Source organism: Carcharodon carcharias, assembly GCF_017639515.1.
Source record: "Carcharodon carcharias isolate sCarCar2 chromosome 36 unlocalized genomic scaffold, sCarCar2.pri SUPER_36_unloc_2, whole genome shotgun sequence".
NCBI lineage: Eukaryota > Metazoa > Chordata > Chondrichthyes > Lamniformes > Lamnidae > Carcharodon > Carcharodon carcharias.
The window spans coordinates 1,778,591-1,802,225 of NW_024470737.1; the positions used below are offsets into that span (position 1 = coordinate 1,778,591).

Sequence of the window (23,635 nt, forward strand, 5' to 3'; positions counted from 1 at the left end):
TAATGCACCTGTCAATTTGGTGCTAAGTGATAGGAATGATTTCCTCAAAGGGATTTCCTCTGTGCGAGTTAGTGTTTCATTAAACAAGTGTATGATTTTTCTGAAGCCAGTGCACAAACAAAAAGCTGAGGCAGTGTAGAGGGAGCTTTACTCTGTATCTAACCCCGTGCTGTACCTGTCCTGGGAGTGTTTGATGGGGACAGTGTAGATGGAGCTTTACTCTGTATCTAACCCCGTGCTGTACCTGTCCTGGGAGTGTTTGATGGGGACAGTGTAGATGGAGCTTTACTCTGTATCTAACCCCATGCTGTACCTGTCCTGGGAGTGTTTGATATTGGATATGCTGGAGACAAGTGATGGAAACTCTTTACTTTCCCAGGAGTACACTCCCCTTAGGGCACAAAAACTCTTGAGGGCTGTAACTTGCTAACAGTTAATGTGAATCATGGACTAATTTGTTCGGCGGCTCCCTTCTCCCCTGGGGAGATATCTGCCCTCCCTTCAGTGTGGCTCTGTGGTAGCAATCAATAAATCATAAAACAAGCATTCCATTGCTCTAAAACGCAGCTCCTTGCAGCCGTTAGCAAATGTGGAGCATATTTGAATGTAAGATGTGTTTGAGTGAAATCTCCTTCCCAGACTTGTAAGCTACAGGAGCAAAGGACAGAATTTGAGGAGCTGTTTTGCTGTATATTTTATTGAAGTATATTTTCTGACAAACATTCACAGTCCACAGTGTATGGATAAACAAAATGCTGTGTAGCTGGGTGACATTAATAGGGGCTGCATTTGCCCCTGTGCTAAGGAGGGGAACATCAGCTGTTTGCAGGGTCTCAACTAAGCCCAGCAGGGAAATGTTTTGTGGGCAAAGAGCAAAGGCTGTCATGATGCCCCCGCAGTCGAATACCCACTCCACTGTCTAGCACGTGAACAGTGGCCCCCTGTGCAATGCACTAACTGGTGGAGCAGCAAAGGTCTAACGCTGATAGTTGAGCCGCCTTCCATCCTCCCTCAAGTGGAGCACTCGTGCCAGCACAGACTGGTTGAGCTGAATGGCCTGTGTTCTCTGGAGTTTAGAAGAATGAGAGGTGACCTCATTGAAACATATAAGACTCTGAAGGGAAGAGAGACTTGAGAGGTTGTTTCCCTGGCGCAGCCTCAGGGGAAGGGGCTGACCGTTTGAGACTGAAATGAGGCTGAAATGTATTATGAATCTTTGGAATTCTGTACCCCAGAGGGTTGTGGATGCTCCATCGTTGAATATATTTGAAGGCTGAGACAGACTGATTTTTGGTGTCTCGGGGAATTAGGGGAAATGGGGAGTTGGCAGGAAAATGAAGCTGAGGCCCAAGGTCGGCGGTGATCATATGGTTTCTGTATGACGTATTCTGTGTAACTCTTGGTGGGGGGAGGGGGGGTAGTGCAGACGGACTCTCTGCCTCACGCTCCGGTATCTCTGTTCGTCACAGGACATCCAGAATCACCGGCGTTACAGGCAGCAGCGCAAGGCCGAGCTGACCAAGCTGAAAGAGACGCTGCACAGGATGAACTCCAAGACGGCCTTTTACGAGGAGCAGATTGACTACTACAACCAGTACATCAAGACCTGCCTGGACAGCCTGGCAACCAGGGGACAGTAGGTATCTGGCTGCTCGTGCGGCAGGGTTTAACCTGGTGTTTGTTCGTAGCTGGAACCCAGGCCCTCCAGTCACAGCCCAAAGTGCTGGCAGTGCGCAGCAGGTCAACAGCGAGGTGGCAGGGGTGGGGCAAGGTGGGAGGCCTAATGTCAGAGTTCAGAGCTAATACAAAAGGCCAGAAACCTGCAGTAAAAGCCGAAAATGCTGGAAACACCCAGCACCTGTGGAGAGGGAAACAGAGTTTCGTGCTTCAGCTCTTGCGACCCTTTCTCGGAACTGGGGAGTATTAGCGCCGTAATTGGGTTTCAAGCAAACGCGGTGGTGGGGAGGGTGTCTGGGTAGCGCTGTGGGCAGCTGATCTCCGTCCATTGGAGTCTGAGACAGGAGCAGAGATTCAATATACTGCAACATCAGTTTGGTGAACACCTTCGTTCAGTCCATAAGCATGACCCCGAGCTTCCAGTCTCTTGTCATTTCAATTCTCCCGCCCCACCCCCCCGCCTCCACACTCTGCCCCTTGGCCTCCAAAACTGTCCCAGCGAGGGTTTGAAGAACGTCACTGCGCCTTTGTTCAGGCAGTTCCGGACCCGACCAGCCATTTCAGATCTTTACTTTCACAGGCCCGGTGCTGCGAACGATTCCGTTGCCCTTTAAGCCTTAACCTCAGACCCTCGGCTGTGCCCAGCGTTGCAACCGAGGCCTCGTCCGGTCCCGGCGCACAACGCTTGCCAGCCAGGGGGCAGGCTGTGGGGCCGAGGCTGGCGCTCGCTTCTCTGCCGCCCCCTTCCCCCCCCCCCAACTCAGCGCCCCGGTTGCCATCCTGGCTCAGGCCAGCTAACCGGGCGACATCCCATCTCCCTGATCGGATGTGGGTCACGGCGGTTGGCCTCTCTTGTCTTGCAACACCGGGTGATTAACCCGCTAAGCCGCGAAGGAGGGGTCCCGACGCCCCTAAACGCTGTCTTCGGCCCAGCAATGGAAAGGGTTTCGGAGACCCGAGTGCAGAGATTGCCCAGCCTGGATTTGGAACTGCCCCCTCCCCCCTCATCCTTGATATCGAGTCAGCCTCCTCGTGGTGAGCTGGGGGGGGGGGTTGGGGTGGTGGGGGGTGGGGTGGGGGTGGTGGGGGGTGGGTGTGTTGGGGGCTGGGGGGGGTGGTGGGGCCAGGAGGGAAGCGGTTGGTGCCTGCCCAGTCCAGGCTGGTCACCCTCGCTGTGGCTGTCCGCCTGTGAATAACCCTCTTGTGACCTTTGCAGGGGCCCCGGGAAGAAGCCAGCAGAGGGGAAGGGGAGGAGTGGCAAAGCCCCGTCCCTGAACTACACCGCCGCTCGACTGCAAGAGAAGGGGGTGCTGCTGGACATCGAGGATCTGCCCGTCAGCCAGTAAGTCGGGCCGATTTTAAAAAAAATTGAGATTTTTAAAAAAACAAAATCCCTTCCAGTGCCTGGAGGAGGCGAAGGAGCAGAGCGTGAACTTTGGAGACAGGGCATCGTGGAGACACCGGTGGGGTTGGTGGGGGGTTTGATCAGCTCCTTCTCTCTGAGGTGGCCTAACACAGTGTGAACCCAGATAGGCCGCTGGGTTTGAAAGAGGCAGCGTTCTACCGTACCCTGAGTACAGGTCAGCAACCGCAGTCAACTGAGACACGTCAGTCGGTGACGCTAACGGGAGCCAGTGGTGCAGAAACCAATATTTAAACCTACACAGCCTTTTGTCGCGGTGGTTATTCCATTTTACATCCGGATTCCATGGTGAAACTTGACTCTGGTTGGCTCCTCGTGCTACAGCGTGATCTATAGGTAGAGAATGCTCACTCCAACCCACCCCTGCCTCTCCCCTTCTCTCTCTCTCTCTCTTCCCCCCCCCCCCCCCCACACACAAGAAAGATAAGTGAGTATATTGTGGATTTGCGTTGTGTGGTCATGCGTCTCAGTGGGTTGCGCGCACTCCCACCTCTTGAGCCATAAGGTCGTGGGGTCAGCGCTGCAGAGACGGACAGCTTGGGTCCTCATCAGGTCGCTGTCCATGCGGGCACATTCGGCCGCCCTCTCCCTACGTTCCCAGCATGCGAATGAGGGGCAGGAGGAGGCCGTTCTGCCCCATGGGGCCTGCTCACAATCCGTGGCTGGTCTGATTGTGGCCTCTTTCCCCCCCACACCCCCGATAACCTTGGTCTCCCTTGTTGGTCAAGAATCCATCTCCCCCCGCCTGTGCCTGACCCAGCCCCCACTGCTCTCCGGGGGACAGAGGGTTCCACAGACCCACCACACCCCCCACTGAGACAAAAAATTAACTTCTCCTCGTCACCGCCTTAAATGGGAGCTCCCTTATTTTTAAACTGTGCCCTCCAGTTCTAGCCTCTCCCACAAGAGGAAACATCCTTTCAAGACTCTGCCGAGTCCCCTCGGGATCTGACGTGTTTCAATAAGATCACCTCTCGTTCTTTCCAAACTCCGATGGATACAGGATCAGCAGTGGCCACGCTTCAAAAGTACTTCATTGGCTGTAAAGCGTTTCGACACCTCCTGAGGCTGTGACTGGTGTATTAGAAATACAAATTCGATTATTCCTTCACCTTGGTTGGCAAATGCTGGCGTGTGTCTGACTTCTCACCATGCGATCCATCCCTGAACTATAATCCAATATACTCCAGTGTCAAATCACATGGCAATTTGAGCTTTGTCAACAGTTCAGATTTCACCTAGAACCAACTTAATAACTCAACGCTCTTCCTTCAGATGCATTGGTTTCACCCTTCTCCAATAATCTTGTTGCCATACCTAGTTGCTAAACTGACCCAAAGTTGTATATCAAACTCCATTCTCACTGAATGGTTTCAGCTGTTGTACCCTGTCCTGTGAAAGGAAATCTACCTAAACCTCACCTGCTCACTCCCTGAGCGTGTGCCCTGTACCTCTACCTGCTCCTCCCTGAGCGTGTGCCCTGCACCTCTACCTGCTCCCTCCCTGAACGTGTGCCCTGCACCTCTACCTGCTCTCCCCTGAGCGTGTGCCCTGTACCTCTACCTGCTGTCCCCTGAGCGTGTGCCCTGTACCTCTACCTGCTCTCCCCTGAGTGTGTGCCCTGTACCTCTACCTGCTCCCTCCCTGAGCGTGTGCCCTGTACCTCTACCTGCTCTCCCCCTGAGCGTGTGCCCTGTACCTCTACCTGCTCCCTCCCTGAGCGCGTGCCCTGTACCTCTACCTGCTCCCTCCGAGTGTGTGACCTGTACCTCTACCTGCTCCCTCCCTGAGCGTGTGCCCTGTACCTCTACCTGCTCTCCCGAGTGTGTGCCCTGTACCTCTACCTGCTCCCTCCCTGAGTGTGTGCCCTGTACCTCTACCTGCTCCCTCCCTGAGCGTATGCCCTGTACCTCTACCTGCTCTCCCCCTGAGTGTGTGCCCTGTACCTCTACCTGCTCTCCCCCTGAGCGTGTGCCCTGTACCTCTACCTGCTGTCCCTTGAGCGTGTTCCCTGTACCTCTACCTGCTCTCCACCTGAGCGAGTGCCCTGTACCTCTACCTGCTCTCCCCTGAGCGAGTGCTCTGTACCTCTACCTGCTCTCCCCCTGAGCGAGTGCCCTGTACCTCTACCTGCTCTCCCCCTGAGCGTGTGCCCTGTACCTCTACCTGCTCTCCCCCTGAGCGTGTGCCCTGTACCTCTACCTGCTCTCCACCTGAGCGAGTGCCCTGTACCTCTACCTGCTCTCCCCTTAGCGTGTGCCCTGTACCTCTACCTGCTCTCCCCCTGAGCATGTGCCCTGTACCTCTACCTGCTCCGTCCCTGAGCGCGTGTCCAGTACCTCTACCTGCTCCCTCCCTGAGCGTGTGACCTGTACCTCTACCTGCTCTCCCGAGTGTGTGACCTGTACCTCTACCTGCTCTCCCGAGTGTGTGACCTGTACCTCTACCTACTCCCTCCCTGAGTGTGTGCCCTGTACCTCTACCTGCTCCCTCCCTGAGCGTGTGCCCTGTACCTCTACCTGCTCTCCCCCTGAGTGTGTGCCCTGTACCTCTACCTGCTCTCCCCCTGAGCGTGTGCCCTGTACCTCTACCTGCTCTCTCCTGAGCGTGTGCTCTGTACCTCTACCTGCTCTCCCCTGAGCGAGTGCTCTGTACCTCTACCTGCTCTCCCCTGAGCGAGTGCTCTGTACCTCTGCCTGCTCTCCCCTGAACGAGTGCCCTGTACCTCTACCTGCTCCGTCCCTGAGCGTGTGCCCAGTACCTCTACCTGCTCCCTCCCTGAGCGTGTGACCTGTACCTCTACCTGCTCCCTCCCTGAGCGTGTGCCCTGTACCTCTACCTGCTCTCCCGAGTGTGTGACCTGTACCTCTACCTGCTCTCCCGAGTGTGTGACCTGTACCTCTACCTGCTCTCCCCTGAGCGTGTGCTCTGTACCTCTACCTGCTCTCCCCTGAGCGTGCTCTGTACCTCTACCTGCTCTCCCCTGAGCGAGTGCTCTGTACCTCTACCTGCTCTCCCCTGAGCGAGTGCTCTGTACCTCTACCTGCTCTCCCCCTGAACGAGTGCCCTGTACCTCTACCTGCTCTCCCCCTGATCGTGTGCCCTGTACCTCTACCTGCTCTCACCCTGAGCGTGTGCCCTGTACCTCTACCTGCTCTACCCTGAGCGAGTGCTCTGTACCTCTACCTGCTTCCTCCCTGAGCGTGTGCCCTGTACCTCTACCTGCTCCCTCCCTGAGCGTGTGCTCTGTACCTCTACCTGCTCTCCCCCTGAGCGTGTGCCCTGTACCTCTACCTGCTCTCCCCCTGAGCGTGTGCCCTGTACCTCTACCTGCTCTCCCCCTGAGCGTGTGCCCTGTACCTCTACCTGCTCTCCCCTGAGCGTGTGCCCTGTACCTCTACCTGCTCTCCCCTGAGCGAGTGCTCTGTCCCTCTACCTGCTCTCCCCTGAGCGAGTGCTCTGTACCTCTACCTGCTCTCCCCCTGAACGAGTGCCCTGTACTTCTACCTGCTCCCTCCCTGAGCGTGTGCCCTGTACCTCTACCTGCTCTCCCCCTGAGCGTGTGTCCTGTACCTCTACCTGCTCTCCCCCTGATCGTGTGCCCTGTACCTCTACCTGCTCTCACCCTGAGCGTGTGCCCTGTACCTCTACCTGCTCTCCCCCTGAGCGTGTGCCCTGTACCTCTACCTGCTCTACCCTGAGCGAGTGCTCTGTACCTCTACCTGCTTCCTCCCTGAGCGTGTGCCCTGTACCTCTACCTGCTTCCTCCCTGAGCGTGTGCCCTTTACCTCTACCTGCTCTCCCGCTGAGCGTGTGCCCTGTACCTCTACCTGCTCCCTCCCTGAGCGTGTGCCCTGTACCTCTACCTGCTCCCTCCCTGAGCGTGTGCCCTTTACCTCTACCTGCTCTCCCGCTGAGCGTGTGCCCTGTACCTCTACCTGCTCCCTCCCTGAGCGTGTGCCCTGTACCTCTACCTGCTCCCTCCCTGAGTCTGTTCCCTGCTGTGCTGCCATTTTCAGTGACCTCTTGGTACACGTTTTCTATCAGTACCTGTGTTGGGCTTGGTATGTTTGTGCCAATTGGTCACTGCCTGTTCTTTAATGCAGACTTGTTGTTACTGATCTTAAATGGGTCAGTGTTACCCCACGTGAGTTCAGAAATGTGCTGTGCTGTCAAGGGACCTATCGATAAACGGTTTGTAAAAGCTCCTGGGCCGCTTAATTTCTTCCAATCAACTGGGACAAAATTGAAACTGAGCATATTTAGACCATTGGGAATGCGTAGCATCGTGTTAATGGCTGGGTTATTATTCCTTTGGAAACCCCTCACAATAGCAACAACTTGTATTGATGTAAAACATCCCAAGGTTCTTCACAGGAGCATTGTCAGACAAAATTCAACACCAAACCATGTTAAAGAGATTCGGACATCGTTATACAGGATTTAATGCACAGCAACAGACCAATTGGACCAGCCTTGCCAGCGTTAATGCTGCCTTTTCTCATCTAAATCTGCCACTTGGTCAAGAGGTTTGTTTCAAAAGACTTCTTAAAGGAGGGGAGAGAGAGGGCGGAGAGGTTTAGGGAAGGAATTCCAGGGCTTGGGACCCCCAGGTAGCTGAAGGCACGGCTGCCAATGGTGGAGCGACGGGAATCGGGGGATGCGCAAGAAGCCGGAATTGGAGGAGTGCAGAGATCTCGGAGGGTTGTAGGGGCTGGAGGAGGTTACAGAGATAGGGAGGGATGTAGGGGCTGGAGGAGGTTACAGAGATAGGGAGGAGTGTAGGGGCTGGAGGAGGTTACAGAGATAGGAGGTTGTAGAGGTTGGAGGAGGTTACAGAGATAGGGAAGGGTGTAGGGGCTGGAGGGGTTTACAGAGATAGGGAGGGGTGTAGGGGCTGGAGGAGGTTAGAGATAGGGAGGGGTGTAGGGGCTGGAGGAGGTTACAGAGATAGGGAGGGGTGTAGGGGCTGGAGGAGGTTACAGAGATAGGGAGGGGTGTAGGGGCTGGAGGAGGTTACAGAGATAGGGATGGGTGTAGGGGCTGGAGGAGGTTACCGAGATAGGGAGAGGTGTAGGGGCTGGAGGAGGTTACAGAGATAGGGAGGGGTGTAGGGGCTGGAGGAGGTTAGAGATAGGGAGGGGAAAGATCAGCACGAGTTTAATAAACAATAATGAAAATTTTTAAATTATTCTTCCACGTTACTACACAGAGCACTCAGTGGACAAGCTGGTGTGGACACTTGCTATCATCTTCCAATTTAAGCAAAGTGTCAATTTTAAAATTCTCATCTGTGTTAACAAATTCCTCCGTAACCTTGAGCTGCTCTCGCTCTATGACCTTCTTCGAGATCTCTGCGCTCCTCCGATTCCGGCCTCTTGACCATCCCCCGATTCCCATCGCTCCACCATTGGCGGCCGTGCCTTCAGCTGCCTGGGGGGGGCCCTGAGCTCTGGAAATCCCTCCCTAAACCTCTCCAACTCTCCTCTCCCGCGCTCTTCTCTTTCTCGCACTCTCTCTCTCTCTCTCTCTCTCTCTCTCTCTCTCCTTAAAACCGACCTCTTTCACCCAGCTTTTGGTCACCTCTCCCTAATACCACCTCATCGTTTTTGTTTGCACCTGGTGAAGCATCTTGGGACATTATAGGTGCTATATAAATACAAGTTGTTGTTGTTACTTCCCTGTCTGGAATTTGTACGTGAATCTGGCCGCCTGGCGAGACTGAGTGTATTGTCTGTGCTGTATAAAGCAGACACACCAAGCTTGCTCTGCTGGCTGCCGATGCAATCTTCTCATGCCAGTTTTGACTCCTGTCTCGTTGCAGATTTAGGAATGTGATTTTTGACATCGTGCAGAGGGAGGAAGCGGGAACCTTTGACGTGAAGGCCAGGTTCATGGGTGTGGACATGGAGAAGTTCCAGCTCCAGTACCAGGTGAGATCCGTACCCACCGCGTTCAGCGGGTGTTTCACAAGGTGGGAGGCCAGGCGAGAGTACCTTAGCAAAGGTTTGCACCTTCAGGGGAGAGAACTTTGGGGGGAGTCGACCTGAGGGTCTGCGTTGTGACAGGGGAACTTGCTGCTCTGAAAACTGCTGGAATCCACTTAATGCTAGACTCTGTCTGCACCGTGCTCCAGCACTCAGCGAGTTTGACGTCTGGCACGTCTCATTGCCTGCCCTCGCCTGCTGTCAGGCAGGAAGCTGCGCTGTGCGATTCCGGGCAATGTAGCCCCACGAGCTTGATCCATCATTCAGTGAGACCAGGGCTGACCTGTGGCCCCTAACTCCATCCACCCACCTTTGCCCCTTATCCCTTAATACCTTTGGATAACAAAAACCTATCAATCTTGGATTTAAAATTAACTGGTCACGCACCACTTGGTGTTTGTGGAAGAGAGTTCCAAACTTCTCCCACCCCCCTCATGTGTGCAAATGTTTCCTAATTTCACTCCTGACAGATCCGGCTGGAATTTTTTGACTTCCTGTCCTCCTAGTCCTAGACTCCTTGACCAGCAGAAATAGTTTCTCTCTCTCCCCCGACACCCTATCAGTCCCCACTAATATCCTGGAAACTTTGATCAAATCTCACCTCCTTAACCTCCTAACTTCTAGTTTGTGTAATCGCTCCTTGTGGTCGAACTCTTCAAGTCCAGGATGATTCCTGAAAATCTCAACTGCGCTTCCCACAAAGGCCAATATATCCTTCCTTAGGTACGGTGCCCAGAGTTCTCCAGGTGTGGCCAGCTTTTCGGCTGGCTGTTTGACTGGGGATAGCATCACAGTTGAACCTCCTCTCGTTACAATGTCCAAACGCATTTGCAGCTCCCACCAGAAATCACTGGATGGATGGTTGGTCAGGGGCTGGAACACGAGCTGACCTTTGCCTTTGTCTTTGACTCCCTGGTCCAGGGCTGCCCCGGTGCTGCTAATGGCCACCAGCCACCTCGGGGCGAGTCCGAGACCGATTCTGGGACCTTCCGGCCCTGGTTCACAGCGGCTGGTGCACGGACCCATCGCGCCATCAAGCGGGAGGCTGTCAGATCCTCGGTCGCGGTTCGCTACAACTGAGGGTCTCGCTCGGCCATTTCAGAGGGCATGGAAAAGAGTCAGCCCACGTGGCTGTGGGGTCTGGAGTCACGTCTAGGCCAGACCGGGTAAGGAGGGCAGATTTCCCTCCCTCGAGGGACATTAGGGAAGGAAAAAGGACTTGGTGTACTTTGACTTTTTTGCAGTGCGACCTCTGTGGCTTCCCTTTCCCGATTCCCATCGCTGCACCATTGGCGGCCGTGCCTTCAGCCGCCTGGGGGCCCTGAGCTCCGGCATTCTCGATTCCCTCCCTCAACCCCTCCGCCTCGCGCGCTGCTCCTTAAAACCGACCTCTTTGACCGAGCTTCAGGTCACCTGTCCTAATTTCTCCCCCCCCCCAGTGCTGAATTTTGTTTGCTAACTCGCTCCCATGAAGAGCCTCGGGACGTCTCACTGTGTTTAAACCCCACCCTGTGTGTAAAATGCAAGTAACGTCGATCTGGGATTTCTCTCCTCTTCGGCCCTGGCAGGATCTACTCCAGTTGCAGTACGAAGGAGTGGCTGTGATGAAAATGTTCGACAAAGCCAAGGTCAACGTCAATCTCCTGATCTTCCTGCTCAACAAAAAGTTCTTCAAGAAATGACAGAGGAAGGATCCCTCTCTCTCTCTCTCTCTCTCTCTCTCTCTCGCTCTGTGTCCCTCCCCCATGGCCGTAGTGGAATGCTGCTTTCTCCTTGCAAGTATGAAACTTGTGCTTCTGCTGTGCAGACACAATCAGCCACCGACACTGAGGTAGTAGAGTAGAGTACCTGCGGCACGTGTGCCAGTGCATTTATTTATATACGTTTTATGCTGCGAATCAACCCTGAGACTGGATTACTTAGGAATCTAACTCCTCGCTGACACTTAATTTCCCTTAAATTTCCCCCTAATCGGACTCTTTTACAGAAGATTGTGTGTTGGATCTGGTCATTCAGTGCCCACTGCCCTTGCAGGTGCACGGCGTGAAATTACCCAGGGACATCTCCGTGAGGCCCCGGGTCTCGGGTTGGCAAGGGCTCCGACAGAGGGCGCCTGCGCAGGACCAGGGACTCCCTGTCCCCACCACCCCAGGGGAGGGCCTCCCAGTCTGCACTCCGGGGCTTCTCCTGGGGTCTTGTCTAAACTGGGCTTGTGGGGGTGGGTGGGTTTGCAGAGTGAAAGGTGGCTCCCAGACCCCCTGAGCTACGGTAATCCAGCCCAGGCAGCTCTGTTCCATTTGCACTAGTTTCTCGTTTGCTGGGTTTTAAACTGTTTGCGGACAAATCCTAGCCAGAACGCCCCCCGGAGCTGTTGATAGCGGCGGCCTGTGGTCAACGCAGGGCTTAGAACTTTAGCTGTCGTCTTGATACTCCATGGTACCTGCCTCTGTGTGGCCAGAATTCGGAGAGTTTCCTCTCCCCACCCCCCACCCCTCCACCCAGCCCACTGCTGCTCTCCTGGAAACACTACAGCGCGATCTTCCTTTGCCACGTGTAATCAAACCTCAGTGAGCCTGGGTGTGACACCCCAGGGCAGCTGTCCCCAGACTCTCTCACCAGCAGTCCTCAGTTTTAAATGAGAGTTTTATTTTTAAAGAGTAAATTGCATCGATTTTCTTTTTTTTTTCTCCCCCCCCCCACCCCCCCATCTATCTCTGTTTAACCAATCGCCTTCCAGAGGACTTTGTGCCGAGCAAAGTTTTCTTGAAGTCGGTGTAGGCTCAACACCTTGCGCCGGCAGGTCGTTCCCCACAGAACCCAGTTTATTATGTAAGGGCCCTTGTATCGAGCCTCTCTATTTCACAGGGAGCTCCCTGGATCTCTTTAACGAGCAGGGCAAGAGATTATTGTGGCACCCCCCCCACACCCCCTGTAAACTTCTACACCTGCTGCCTGACACTGGAGGTCCCACAGACACTGGGGAAAGCTCAGTGCTGAGGAGCAGAAAGTTGCAGCAGTGATTGAGTTAATGCCAGCGATTAAAATATCCCAAAATTTTAAGTAAGTGCTGTTTGCAGGATCTCAGAACAGATGCAGAGCTTACAGTCTAGGCCAGTGATATCAAATTTCAAGTGAGATAAACACTATACTTAATGGTTTAGTTTTTAAGCACCAAGCTCACAAAGTGGGGGGTGGGGGGCAGGGTCTTTATTCCGATTGGTTGGGTTCTGATGAACGTCGCTGCTCTGCTGGGCCTGAAACGTTCTAGCGTCTTTCTCTAGCAGATGCTGTCCGACCCGTTCCTGAGTTTTTCCCCCTTTTGTTGTTGGTGCCAGTGAAAGGCGGAGAGGGCTCCTGGTGTCGGGCGGACTGTCAGGAACGAACTCATCTCTGCTGTCACTCGCCAAACACAGCGTCCAGCCGAGAGCCAGGGCAGGCAGATTGTCAGAGCCACCCGCTCGGGGCAATCTAATAATAACAGGCAACCATCTCCCCCCTGGCTCGGCTGGGTATAGGCACCAGCCGACTGAGTGAGACCAGGGGACCCGATTCCAGAGTGAACCTGCGGAGCTTAGACAGGGAAGCAAGGGAGCATTGTCCTGAGATGCGGAGTGGGAGATAAAGAGCCAGGGACTCGCATTTATATCATCAGTCAGGAAGAGCAATCTCGGGTCTTTAAACAGTGCCCACCGTTGGGCACTGCCCTTGTGTAGGTGACTGGTAGTGATGCGTCCCTACAGGCAGATAACTTGCGGCCAATCACTGCATGAGAAACAAATTTCAGAGACAAAGAAATGATTTTTTTTTTTAAAAACGGTACAGAAATCAAAACGGTTTCAGTGTGACTGAATTCTCTGTCATCTAGACACTTGCTGGAAACACTGAACTCCTGTAAATATTTATCTGTGATCCTCATCTTATCTCCTTTTCTGTTTCTGCCCGTTGCCCTATGTGCTGCCGTCTAATTTCCACACGCAGGCACTGAGAGGCTGCAGAGTGCACTTGGATTGCAAGCTTCGCTTCGGAGCATTCAGACGAGCTACCTGAATGGCTGTCAGTCAACCAGAGGCTCCCAAGCAATGTTGGCAGCCTGCTGATTGGGTGGTGAGTGAGGTTGTGGGGGGGTGGGTGGGGTGGGTGGAGTGCGAATTGGTTAGTGCATACCTGGGATGTGAGATGCAGTCCAAAGCACATCATCAGGATGAGAATCTCCCTTGTTGCTGCTGTGAAGGTTCACACTGAGCCTCTTAACCAGTGGGACCGGAGTTTTGGTGCGGAATTATCCATCTGTTAACACCAGTTTCAACACATTCAATCTCACTCTGAGAAGCCAAGAGGACAGCAGGTGTGAAAAACAGAAACAATCTGTCTCCACAGTATTTCTTGAAACAAGGACACAAGTATTCTGTATCTGACCCTGTGCTGTACCTGGCCTGGGAGTGTTTGATGGGGACAGAGTAGAGGGAGCTTTACTCTGTATCTAACACTGTGCTGTACCTGACCTGGGAGTGTTTGATAGTGTAGTTGTGGATGTAGACTGTAGAGAGGAGGGAGATTTCCTCTCTGGTTGTGTGTGGAAATAGCTGATCTGGGTTCTTCACGCGCGCTTTGCAGCTGAGGCAGGTGGGCAAGAGTTGAGGCCCCTGCCGGAGATTGCTGTCCACCGCTGCTTTCTGGAGAGGGCACATCTGGTGTGATCTGACTCTCAGCTACATCGAACTGCACCCAGGATATCAGGGTGGGAAAGCAGCTCCATAAGTACACCCGAGAGATGGGGGAGGAGGCGAGTAACTGCAAGGGGAGAGGTGGGGTGTGTGCAAGGCGGAGTCCTGCTGGAGGAGAATATTCTGAAGTCCGTGTTTTTGCCTCCGTTGGGGTGGGGGTGTGGAAATAAGGAAACGTGTGTCTTCTGTCAATCATCATTGCTTTCTGCTTAGAGAATCGAAAGATCAGTTGCCATGGTGACTGGGTAGCATACTGAAGACTGTACAGCAGCCCTGGTGCCCCAATGGCCTCTCTCCCTGTCAATTGTTTACATCCCATAAACCCAATTGCAGAAGAGAGGAGTTGAGCCTCAATTCCTTACAGGGAAAGTGCACTGCCTCAGAACAAAATGCAGAGGGAATCGGCTGCAAAACAGACCAGCAGAGGCCATGGGACGGTGGGGCGGGGGGGGGGGGGGGGGGGGGGGAGGGTGGGTACAGCCGGCAGAATGTGGTGCTCCGTAGCGTCCAGCGAGAGCTGTGATGTACATTCTATCAATGCCCTGTTTGTGTTCACCGTCTGCGTGCAGCTGTGAATCCTACCCACCTGGGTAAGTACATCAGTGCCTGTGGCCTGGATCCCCCCCACCCCCCAGAGAAGGGGGGAAGGAGTGTCGGAGGATAGGACAAACAGCAGTGTTGATATACTGGCGCTTGAGGGCTATGTTCTCTGGAGCCAGTCGATGCAGCCTTGGCAAATTCCATGGGTCTTGCCCGGTTTCTCTCCTTTCCCCTCGGGCACTTGGGTCAAAATCAAGCCCCGACGGAGTCAGTGCAGGTCTGCGCTCTGCTTGCTTTAACACGGGTCAGTCACTCAGGAGCAAGAGGTCGCGTGGACAGCTCGGGCACAGCCCATCTTCTCATCTCTTGGATGCTGTCAGCTGTGACTTCACTGATGGGGTGATCAGCAGGCTGCCAAACGCGTGGCGTCTAGGTCCATAGGTGAAGGTCTTGGAGGTGGGAGCGAGGGGTTTACCGGTTCCCTGGAATGGGACCCTGGCCTAAACCCGGTGGATCAGCAGCTTGTGATCAAAGAGCGCTCTGCAGCCTGAGGGGGCCTCGTTTCCAACAGTGCATCATGCCAAAAACAAATCGAATCTTGACTTCATTTTTTTTCATTTGCTTTCTAAATAAAGTATTTAAATTGTTTCCTGAATTGTCTCTCGTATCTGACACTCGCAGTGAGGCGCTCCTTGGTCTGGCTGTTTGTAATAACTTCCTGGGGCCCTTGGTGCACACAAGGGCAGGAAGCTGGTGCCAGAGGGCAGGGAGCTGGGTGAGCAGCGGCTGCCCCGAGTGATACATCAACACTGCTTCGGCTCCGCTGAGGAACTCTTGTGCTGGCTGCAGGCCAACCTTTTGCAATCTACTGTTTGTCTTTGTTGGTGCTCAATCCTGTCCCCTGAAGTAAATTTTCCGAAAGCTTTCCTTACAATTCCATCTGCTTCAAAACAAGGAAGGACGTAGAGAAGGTGTTTCCGCTTGTTGGGGGTCCAACATTAGGGACCATAGATAGTCACGAATGAAGAACGCAGAAATACCTTTCACCAGAAATTGTTGAGAATGTGGAACTCCTCAGATGTTCAAGCAGCCAGTACTTCCGTGTGTGGCAAGAAACATTCGCGCCACACAAGTGTCAGGCAATGACCATCTCCAACAAGACAGAACCTATCCATCTCCCCTTGATATTCAATGGCATTACTATCACTGAATCCCCCACTATCAACATCCTGGGGATTATCATTGACCAGAAACTGAACTGAACCAGCCATATAAATACACTGGCTACAAGAGCAGGTCAGAGGCCGGGAATTCTTCAACAAGTAAATCACCTCCTGACTCCCCAAAGCCTGTCCACCATCTACAAGGCACAAGTCAGGAGTGGGATGGAATACTCCCCACTTGCTTGGATGGGTGCAGCTCCCACAACACTCAAGAAGCTCAACACCATCCAGGACAAAGCAGCCCCGCTTGATTGGCACCACATCCACAAACATTCACTCCCTCCACCACTGACGTACAGTAGCAGCAGTGTGTGTACCATCTACAAGATGCACTGCAGCAACTCACCAAGGCTCCTTAGACAGCACCTTCCAACCCTCAACCGCTACCATCTAGAAGGACAAGGGCAGCAGACACATGGGGAACGCCACCACCTGGAAGTTCCCCTCCGAGCCACTCACCATCCTGACTTGGAAACATATCGGCCGTTCCTTCACTGTCGCCAGGTCCAAATCCTGGAACTCCCTCCCTAACAGCACGGTGGGTGTACCTACACCACAGTGGTTCAAGAAGGCAGCTCACCCCCACCTTCTCAAGGGGGCAATTAGGGATGGGCGATCAATGCTGGGCCCGACCAGTGGTGCTCACACCTCAGGATGGATGGGATTGTGATGAGCTGTGATGCCTGTCCGCAGCTGAATAGCTTGACGTTTTCTCATACCCACAAAGTCTCGATGCCGTCAGGCGAGGAGTTTTGGGAGGGTGGGGTGGGGGGAATAAAACCGCAGCAGCGTTCTTACAAACCCGAGCTCCTGTCAGTGGGTTCCGATCGTGCCTGCGCAGGAGGAGATTTTGTTTTAGTTGCACCTTGGGCCTTTTTTTTTTCCCCTCGTGTGCACAGCCGCACCCTTGGCCAGAGGAATATTGCAGAGCATCGCGACCAAGAATCACTCTTCATTCTTCAGTCAATTTGGCCATTTGGCTGCCTGTCCCTAACTGCCCAAGAAGGAGATGGACTTTCTTAACTAATCACTTGCACATCAGACGCGAAAGAGAGTCAACCCTCGTCATGTGGAACAAGAGTTACCTGTTGGCCCAGACAGGATAGCGGTGTCAGGTTCCCTTCTCGAAAGAGGGACATGGATCGAAGAGAATCGGGAAAAGGACCAGAGGGGGGAGATGAGGAGAATTTTTTTTTTTACACCGAGTTGTGATCCGGAGGGGCAGTGGAAGCAGATTCAATAGGAACTTTCAAAAGGGGGGGTGGAATCGGAGAAATACTTGAAGGGGAATAATTTGCAGGGCTATGGGGAGAAAGGGCGGTGGGGGGACGAATTGGAAAGCTCTTTCAAAGAGCCGGCACGGGCACGATGGGCTTAATGGCCTGCGACGTGAGTTTGTAAAACGTGGTGAGAGTTGAACACCTCCAGGAAAATGCTCAGCAGCTGGGAAGAGGACGGGCGAGCTATATTTTCAGCTCTGGGCCCCCACTTTGTCCTGACCGAACGGCTCAGCGGGTCGCTCGCTCATCTCTGAGTCAGGAAGCTGTGGGTCCGAGTCACCACTCCAGAAACGCGAGCCTACGAGGCAGGCTCAGAGAGTGCAGCACTGCCGGAGGTGTCATCTCTCCGACGGAGATGTTAAACCGAGGGCCCCCCACCCCGGTCTGCCCTCTCAGTTGAACATAACGATCCCACCACCACCGTTGGAAAAAGAGCCGGGGGGGAGTTCTCTCTGCTGTCCTTGAGCCATTACGTATCCCTCAACACTTGCTATCCTGCTGTTTGTGGGAGCTTGCTGTGCACAAATCGGCTGCTGCATTTCCTACATCACAACAGTGACCACACTTCAATAAAGGCACTTCACTGCTTGTGAAGTGTTTTGGGACACATCCTGAGATCATGAAAGGCACAATAGAAATGTTGGTGGGGGGCGGGGGGGGGTGGTGGGGGGGCGGTGGTTTCTGGCCTGCATTGCATTAGCAGGACTTTTTCTATTATCTCCCACCCCACATTAAATATTGAATTTCTTTGACAAAATCTATCCATCTCATTTTTGTAATTACGTCGGGTAAGGGGATTAAGGGTTACGGAAGCAAGGCAGGTGGATGGAAGTTAAGATGCAGATCGGCCGCGGTCTGACAGAACAGGCTCGAGGGGCCGAATGGCCTACTTGTGTTTCACCGTCTTCCAAGAGACAAGGAACGTCCCCGGGGTCTGTCAATAAAGAAAACCAGGCGAGGGGAAGCAAATTCACAGCAGGCCTAACAACCTGTTTAATTGCACCATACCTGAGGGCCACAATCCTAAACAGAAACAGAAATAGCTGGAAAAACTCAGCAGGTCTGGCAGCATCGGCGGAGAAGAGCAAAGTTGACTTTCGAGTCCTCATGACCCTTCAACAGAACTAAGAAATTTATACTATTTCTACTTCTGTTGAAGGGTCGTGAGGACTCGAAACATCAACTTTGCTCTTCTCCGCCGATGCTGCCAGACCTGCTGAGTTTTTCCAGCTATTTCTGTTTCTGTTTTTAATCCTAAACTGGGTGTGTCAATCGAACTGACAATAGGAATGACCAGGGGCACTGAATCAAAAGGGCTGCATCTTACTCAAGTGTTTTTAAGTTTGTGTTAACCAAACAGAGCAATGGGTTGGCCCCACACACACACACACACACACAATGGGGAAACCCACCTTTCCTTGTTCCTGGGAGGTTTTGTGCTTAAGGCAGTGAGTACAAGCCTCCTCAACTTGAGAATGTCAGCCTAAGAATAATAAAATTGCCTCAGCGACCAGACCACATAATGGATGCAAAGCACAGTCGACGCTTTTATCCATGCTCCCACAGTCAACAGTTTTATCCATGTTCCCATCCCATCTCTAACAGGAGCCCTCAAGGGTCTCTGAGTTACCATCTCCCTGCCTTAACTCCTCAGAAACTTCAACCCACATCCTCATTGGTGGACACTCCCATTGCTTCCCCCCTTCGTCTCTAAGATGATCTCCTTCCTGTGTTGGCTGGCATGCACCTCCTCCTCCTCTCACACTTTTTGCCTCGACGAGGTTCGGGTTGGAGAAGGTGGGCTTTGCTCGCCTTGCAGCAAAGGAGATTGAGGGGAGATTTGATAAGAGGTGTACAAGGTTAGAACAGGTGAACAAAAGATAAGATTTTTTTAAAAAAAACTTCCCATTGGCTGATGGTATGAGGGGTGGGGGTGGGGGGGGAAAGATTTAAGGTTTTGGGCTTTGCAGCAGGTGGGATGTGAGGAGGAACTTTTTTACCCAGGGAGTGAGAATGACCTGGGACACTCTGCCCACGAGGGGGGGAATGGGGGTGGAAGCAGAGACAACGAATGATTTCAAAAGGAAATTAGATGGGCACTTGCGGGAAATGGGAAATAAACTCACAGGCTGACGGGCATAGAGCGGGGGGATGGGACTGACTGGATTGCTGTACAGAGAGCCAGCATGGGCTGAATGGCTTCTTCCTGCGCAGCATTGACCCCATCACGTTGCGCTGCTACCCTCTCAGCTAGCCTGCCATGCTGTGTCTCTCCGCCCGCTTTCAAAAAGAGCAAAGCCCTTCTGTCCGCCAATGTCTGCGGTTCCCTGTCCCGCCCTCTCCTCCACCCACTGTTTTCCCCCCTTTCGCAGGGTCTTCGTTCTGCCCCGTTCCTCGGGGTGAACTGCACAGGCATCGCTGGCCGTGTTGAGCACCCGTGCAGTGGGTGAGCTGCGAGTTCCAAGTGTCGCCCTGCGTCCGAGCTTTCGAGAAGATACCAGGTCAAAATTGTAGAACAGTAAAGGTCAAAAGAAGGCCATTCAGCCCTCTGAGTCTGCACTGGCTCTTTCAAAGAACAATCCAGCTAGTTCCGCTCTCTCCACATTCCGGCCAGTATTTATCCGATTCCCCCCACCTTTTGAAAGTTCCTATTGAATCTGCTTCCACCGCCCTTTCAGGCAGCGCCTTCCAGATCACAACAACTCGCTGTGTAAATAGAAACAAATTCTCCTCATCTCCCCCTCTGGTTCCCTTCCCGATTCTCTTCAATCTGTGTCCCCTCTGGTTACTGACCCTCCTGCCCAGTGGAAACAGTTTCTCCTTATTTACTCTGTCCAAACCCCCTTCCTGATTTTGAACGCCTCGATTCAATCTCCCCCTTAACTTTCTCCGCTCTAAGGAGAACAATCCCAGCCTCTCCACGTCCCAGGTAACATTCAAAAAATCCCTCTGCACCCGCTCGAAGACTTTGACGTCCTTCCCAAAGTGTGGCGTCGAGAATCGGAGTTGGATTTCACCTTAAGCACCTGCTGGAGGGAATTGTTAAGCGATCTGAGATCTTTCTAGAGTATTGTTGCCAAGAGGAATTTATTTACGTGAGGGGGTGTGCGGGGCAGTGTGCGGTCGGGACGAGGGTTACCAGGACTCTCGCAAGGAGCCTGAACGGGTGGGTTTGTTAGTGATGCCCCGAATATGTCCTTATCTCTGCCTCTGGCTCCTTTGCCAATCACGGACCGAGGGTCCTCATGGAGTCCAGTTGGAAGGTCCGGGGTGGCAAACAGCGAATAGATTGTGGCCGGACATGTTGGCTCACCCAGGGGCTGCACGGAGAGGAATCCATCACCAAAACCCCGTGAGAATATCGGGGGGGGGGCGGTGGGGGAAGAAAAATATCCCACTTCAGGTGGAAACCCAACTCAGGAAGATTTAAAAAGAGAAGATCACTCGGATTGCATTGCCATGGCAACGGTCGCTCCGAGCAATCATCAACTTGCTTTGTCTTTGCTGCTCTGCTGGTGGAGTCAGTGCCAGGATTGAGGCATCTGGGTGGTTCGGGGAGGGGGGGGGGTGGTTCTCCAGCCTCTGAAGGAACTGGCTCCTCTTCTCAACAAGAGGCTCAGGGCAGCCAGGGATGGTGGGGCAGCTAAAGTCTTGCTGGGGTTGGTCAGGAGACCGGTGAGCCTCTCTGCTGACTGCTCTCACCGCTCGAGGGGAGGCAAGCCTACTGGACAACTCAGCAAAGGTAAGTGAGACATCGGGGCTGGACGTGGGCAAACCAAGACGAGCCATTTCATGTTTACCTCCTTACCTCACTTCATTGGAATGAGGACCAGTAAAACTACAGGAGGAAGGGGCCACTGTTGTAAACCTGGCAGAGCATTACCCTGCATCAGACCTGCCCTGGGAGTGTTTGATGGGGACAGTGTAGAGGGAGCTTTACTCTGTATCTAACCCCGTGCTGTACCTGTCCTGGGAGTGTTTGATGGGGACAGTGTAGAGGGAGCTTTACTCTGTATCTAACCCCATGCTGTACCTGTCCTGGGAGTGCTTGATGGGGACAGTGTAGAGGGAGTTTTACCCTGTATCTAACCCCGTGCTGTACCTGTCCTGGGAGTGTTTGATGGGGACAGTGTAGAGGGAGTTTTACTCTGTATCTAACCTTGTGCTGTACCTGTCCTGGGAGTGTTTGTTGGGGACAGTGTAGAGGGAGATTTACTCTGTATCTAACCCCGTGCTGTACCTGTCCTGGGAGTGTTTGATGGGGACAGTGTAGAGGGAGATTTACTCTGTATCTAACCCCGTGCTGTACCTGACCTGGGAGTGTTTGATGGGGACAGTGTAGAGGGAGTTTTACTCTGTATCTAACCTTGTGCTGTACCTGTCCTGGGAGTGTTTTTTGGGGACAGTGTAGAGGGAGATTTACTCTGTATCTAACCCCGTGCTGTACCTGTCCTGGGAGTGTTTGATGGGGACAGTGTAGAGGGAGATTTACTCTGTATCTAACCCCGTGCTGTACCTGACCTGGGAGTGTTTGATGGGGACAGTGTAGAGGGAGTTTTACTCTGTATCTAACCTTGTGCTGTACCTGTCCTGGGAGTGTTTGATGGGGACAGTGTAGAGGGAGATTTACTCTGTATCTAACCCCGTGCTGTACCTGTCCTGGGAGTGTTTGATGGGGACAGTGTAGAGGGAGCTTTACTCTGTATCTAACCCCGTGCTGTACCTGTCCTGGAGTGTTTGGTAGGACAGCATATATATTGTGTTGTGTGGCACAACCACCATGCCAAAAATGGGATAGATTTTGAACAGATCTCGCAATTTAAGACTGGGTATCCATGAGGTGCTGTGGGCCATCAGCAGCAGCAGAATTGTACTTGAACACAATCTGTAACCTCATGGCCCAGCATATCCCCCACTCTACCATTACCATCAAACCAGGGGATCAACCCTGGTTCAATGACGAGTGCATGCCAGGAGCAGCACCCGGCTTACCTAAATATTAAGTGTCAACCTGGTTAAGCTACAACACAGGACAACTTGTGTGACAAACAGCATAAGCAGCAAGTGATAGGCAGAGCTAAGTGATCCCACAACCAACAGATCAGATCTAAGCTCTGCAGTCCTGCCACATCCAGTTGTGAATGGTGGTGGACAATTAAACAACTCACAGGAGGAGGCTCCACAAATATCCCCATCCTCAATGATGGAGGAGCCCAGCACATCAGTGCAAAATATAAGGCTGAAGCATTTGCTACAATCTTCAGCCAGAAGTGTCGAGTGGATGATCCATCTCAGCCTCCTCCGGAGGTCCCCAGCATCACGGGTACCAGTCTCCGGCCAATTTAATTCACTCCACATGATATCAAGAAATGGCTGAAGGCACTGGATACTGCAAAGGCTATGGGCTCTGACAAGGTTCCAGCAATAGTACTGAAGACTTGTGCTCCAGAACTTGCTGCATCCCTAGCCAAGCTGTTCCAGTACAGCTACAACACTGGCATCTACCCAGCTATATGGAAAATTACCCAAGTATGTCCTGTATACACAAAGCAGGACAAATCCAACCCGGCCAATTACCCACCCCATTAGTCTACTTTTGATCATCAGTAAAGTGATGGAAGGGGTCATCAACAGAGCTATCAAGTGGCACTTGCTTAGCATTAACCTGTTCACTGACACTCAGTTTGGGTTCCATTAGTTTTTGACATCATTACAGCCTTGGTTCAAACATGGACAAAAGAGCTGAACTCCCGAGGTGAGGTGAGAGTGACTGCCCTTGACGTCAAGGCAGCATTTGACCGAGTGTGGCATCAAGGAGCCCCAGCAAAACTGGAGTCACTGGGCATCGGGGAAAACTCTCTGCTGGTTGGAGTCATACTGAGCACAAAGGAAGATGGTTGTGGTTGTTGGAGGTCAATAATCTCAGCTCCAGGACATCACTGCAGGAGTTCCTCAGGGTAGTGTTCTAGGCCCAACCATCTTCAGCTGCTTCATCAATGACCTTCCTTCCATCATAAGGTCAGAAGTGGGGATGTTCGCTGATGATTGCGCAATGTTCAGCACCATTCGCGACTCCTCAGATACCGAAGCAGTCCATGTCCAAATGCAGCAAGACCTGGACAATATCCAGGCTTGGGCTGACAAGTGGCAAGTAACATTCACACCACACAAGTGCCAGCCAATGACCATCTCCAGTGAGAGAGAATCTAACCATTGCCCCTTGATGTTCAATGGCATTACCATCGCTGAATCCCCCAATATCAACATCCTGGGGGTTACCATTGACCAGAAACTGAACTGGACCAGCCATATAAATACTCTGGCTACACGAGCAGGTCAGAGGCTGGGAATTTTACAGAGTGTAACTCACCTCCTGACTCCCCAAAGCCTGTCCACCATCTACAAGGCACAAGTCAGGAGTGTGAAGGAATAATCTCCAAATGCCTGGACGAATGCAGCTCCCACAACACTCAAGAAGCTCGACACCATCCAGGACAAAGCAGCCGCGCTTGATTGGCACCCCATCCACAAACATTCACTCCCTCCACCACCGACGCACAGCAGCAGTGTGTGTACCATCTACAAGATGCACTGCAGCAACTCACTAAGGCTCCTTAGACAGCACCTTCCAAACCCACGACCACTACCATCTAAAAGGACAAGGGCAGCAGACACATGGGGAACACCACCACCTGGAAGTTCCCCTCCAAGTCACTCACCATCCTGACTTGGGAAATATATCGGCCGATCCTTCACTGTCGCTGGGTCAAAATCCTGGAAC

General features: G+C 53.0%; 1 protein-coding gene across 1 annotated transcript in view; it reads left to right on the forward strand.

The window, feature by feature from the left end:
* The window catches only part of iqgap3 (IQ motif containing GTPase activating protein 3), a 144,636-nt gene extending 132,915 nt beyond the window's left edge, over positions 1-11,721 (forward strand). The window contains exons 35-38 of the mRNA XM_041181762.1: positions 1,470-1,636; positions 2,894-3,019; positions 8,925-9,033; positions 10,656-11,721. Coding sequence (XP_041037696.1) covers positions 1,470-1,636; positions 2,894-3,019; positions 8,925-9,033; positions 10,656-10,769 — 516 coding nt within the window. The 3' untranslated portion in view covers positions 10,770-11,721. The remainder of the gene's footprint in view (positions 1-1,469; positions 1,637-2,893; positions 3,020-8,924; positions 9,034-10,655) is intronic.
* Positions 11,722-23,635: the final 11,914 nt, after the last annotated feature.